This window comes from Cricetulus griseus, chromosome 7 (assembly GCF_003668045.3).
Source record: "Cricetulus griseus strain 17A/GY chromosome 7, alternate assembly CriGri-PICRH-1.0, whole genome shotgun sequence".
NCBI lineage: Eukaryota > Metazoa > Chordata > Mammalia > Rodentia > Cricetidae > Cricetulus > Cricetulus griseus.
This window is the reverse complement of record NC_048600.1, coordinates 42228997-42230917: the sequence shown is the minus strand read 5'-3', so window position 1 is coordinate 42230917 and position 1921 is coordinate 42228997. Positions and strand designations below refer to the sequence as shown.

The following is a 1921-nucleotide window of genomic DNA, read 5'->3' as shown; positions in this document are numbered from 1 at the left end:
GATGTTAATAGAAGATACAATCTTTTTTAATCCCCAAAATACAAAAGTGGATAGCTCTGAAATGCTTGCATGGCTCTTGGCATACAGGAAGTACCCCGTAAGTGTTAGCTATTGTATTGGCTGAATTCAAAGGCACTCCATTACTTCCTGAGCTGACTTCTTGGTCTTACTAAGTCTGTGTTGCTTTGTGTCATGCCCTTCAGTGTCCCCACAGAGTTGTTAGTAGCCATGAAATGTAACAAACTGACCCAAGATGAGGCATGGCTAGCTGATGAGGCCTAGGGTAGGGCCACCTCCCATTCCAACTGTGTGTTTTTTATTAAATTGTTCGTGGGCTCTATTACATATAAGCTACCGGTATTTGATGCCCTGTAAGTATAAGAATACACCATCTTCTGCTGACAAAAATGACCCTATTGCCTCCCCAACTGGATGGAGGAGGATCTGCCTGCACTGAAGCAATGTTGTCTCCTCAGTAGCATAGCAAATAAGACTACACAGCGGACTGGACTTTTGACTGTGACTCTGAACAGGGACCAATGAAAGACTGGGCCTTATGCTTCAACAGCTCTGGTATCCACCCTCACTGTCATCCCTAGAACCCATCCAGATTCTCTTCTCTGGGCCCACATTCCCAGAAACACTCTGAGGCCAGGATGGGAAGACTTGGGGTACCAGACATACCCAGGATGTCCTCACTACTTCCCAGAGCCAAAACACCCTTGTTGAAAAACAGAGAAGTTAGCAGTGTGAAGAAGCAGTAGGAATCACACACACACACACACAGACACAGACACAGACTCACACACACACACCATTGTACCAAACCAGCACACCATTCATCTCCACATTCAGCAGAAGGGGATGCCAAAGGAGATAAAGCCACAGAGGAGGACAGGCCACAGAAAAGATCTGCAAGGTTGTCTGCTAAACTTGCTCCTCCAAAGTCAGAGCCCAAGCCTAAAAATGCTCCTGCAAAGAAGGGAGGGAAGGTACCCAAAGGGAAGAAGGGGAAAGCTGGTGCTGGTAAGGATGAGAATAGTCCTGCAGAAAATGGAGATGCCAACACAGACCAGGCACAGAAAGCTGATGGTGATGGAGATGCCAAGTGAAGTGCATTTTTGATAACCATGTACTTGTGGTGCCTGAACAGTTTGAAATGCTGTTTTTTATCAAGTTTTGTAAAAATGAAGAACTTTGATTTACTTTTATATTTTTTAAAGCTATGCTGTTAACACATAGAACACTTGATTGTTTGGGGGTGGGTGAAAGAATGTGTGTCACTAACAAACATCTCCCAGGCTGGACTGATGACAGAGAACATCTTTCCCTGACAATTTTGAAAGCCTCCCATTGGCTCAACACCAGGAGAGCTATCCTGGTGTTGACATATGTGGCCACCATGGCACCAAATGCCTTGTTGTATGGGAAAATTCTAAATTCATTTTTATATCCTCCTCCACGTATACCATCAACATAGACTTAACTCCCTTAAAACCAGAGGCCTGTTGAAACCTGACCCCCAAAAATGGTTTTACCAGTCACTGGGCAATCTAGACTTTGCAGTGACATTGTTGAGTTTTCTCAAAACAGTGGTGGTTCCTTTTAAAAAGATGTGGATCTCCCCGTCTGAGGCATTGAAGATTGGATCAGGTTTTATAGTGGGTTTCTGATTTTGTTGGTCTATATAAGAAGGGAATTTGGAAGTTCTAGTATACCATTAATGATTGTCTACCCATGTCCTGCCTGAAATAGCATGATTGTCTGTGGACAGTATTTTTAATAAAGCTGGATACAGTTTGGCTTAGAGAAAAAAAGAAAAGAAAAACAGAGGAGTAAAATCTATAAATAATCAAGGCTTGGGTTGGCAAAATTACTGAATGGTGCTTGCTACCAATCCTTATGACCTGAGTTCAATCCC

General features: G+C 43.3%; 1 protein-coding gene across 1 annotated transcript; it reads left to right on the top strand.

Moving 5' to 3' along the window:
* Window positions 1-539: 539 nt before the first annotated feature.
* On the top strand, window positions 540-1112 carry LOC100770165 (non-histone chromosomal protein HMG-17-like). Its single transcript, XM_035448085.1, has 2 exons — window positions 540-573; window positions 856-1112. Exons 1-2 carry the CDS (start codon window positions 540-542, stop codon window positions 1110-1112), a joined length of 291 nt encoding a protein of 96 aa, XP_035303976.1.
* The last annotated feature ends 809 nt before the right edge of the window (window positions 1113-1921 follow it).

What these genes read in the sequence shown, in the direction of transcription:
- LOC100770165 (XM_035448085.1), top strand. Translation starts at nt 540, where the DNA reads ATGAAAGACTGGGCCTTATGCTTCAACAGCTCTG. An exon ending in CTTATGCTTCAACAGCTCTG is followed by an intron (nt 574 to 855) that starts GTATCCACCCTC and finishes CTCCACATTCAG; the next exon opens with CAGAAGGGGATGCCAAAGGA.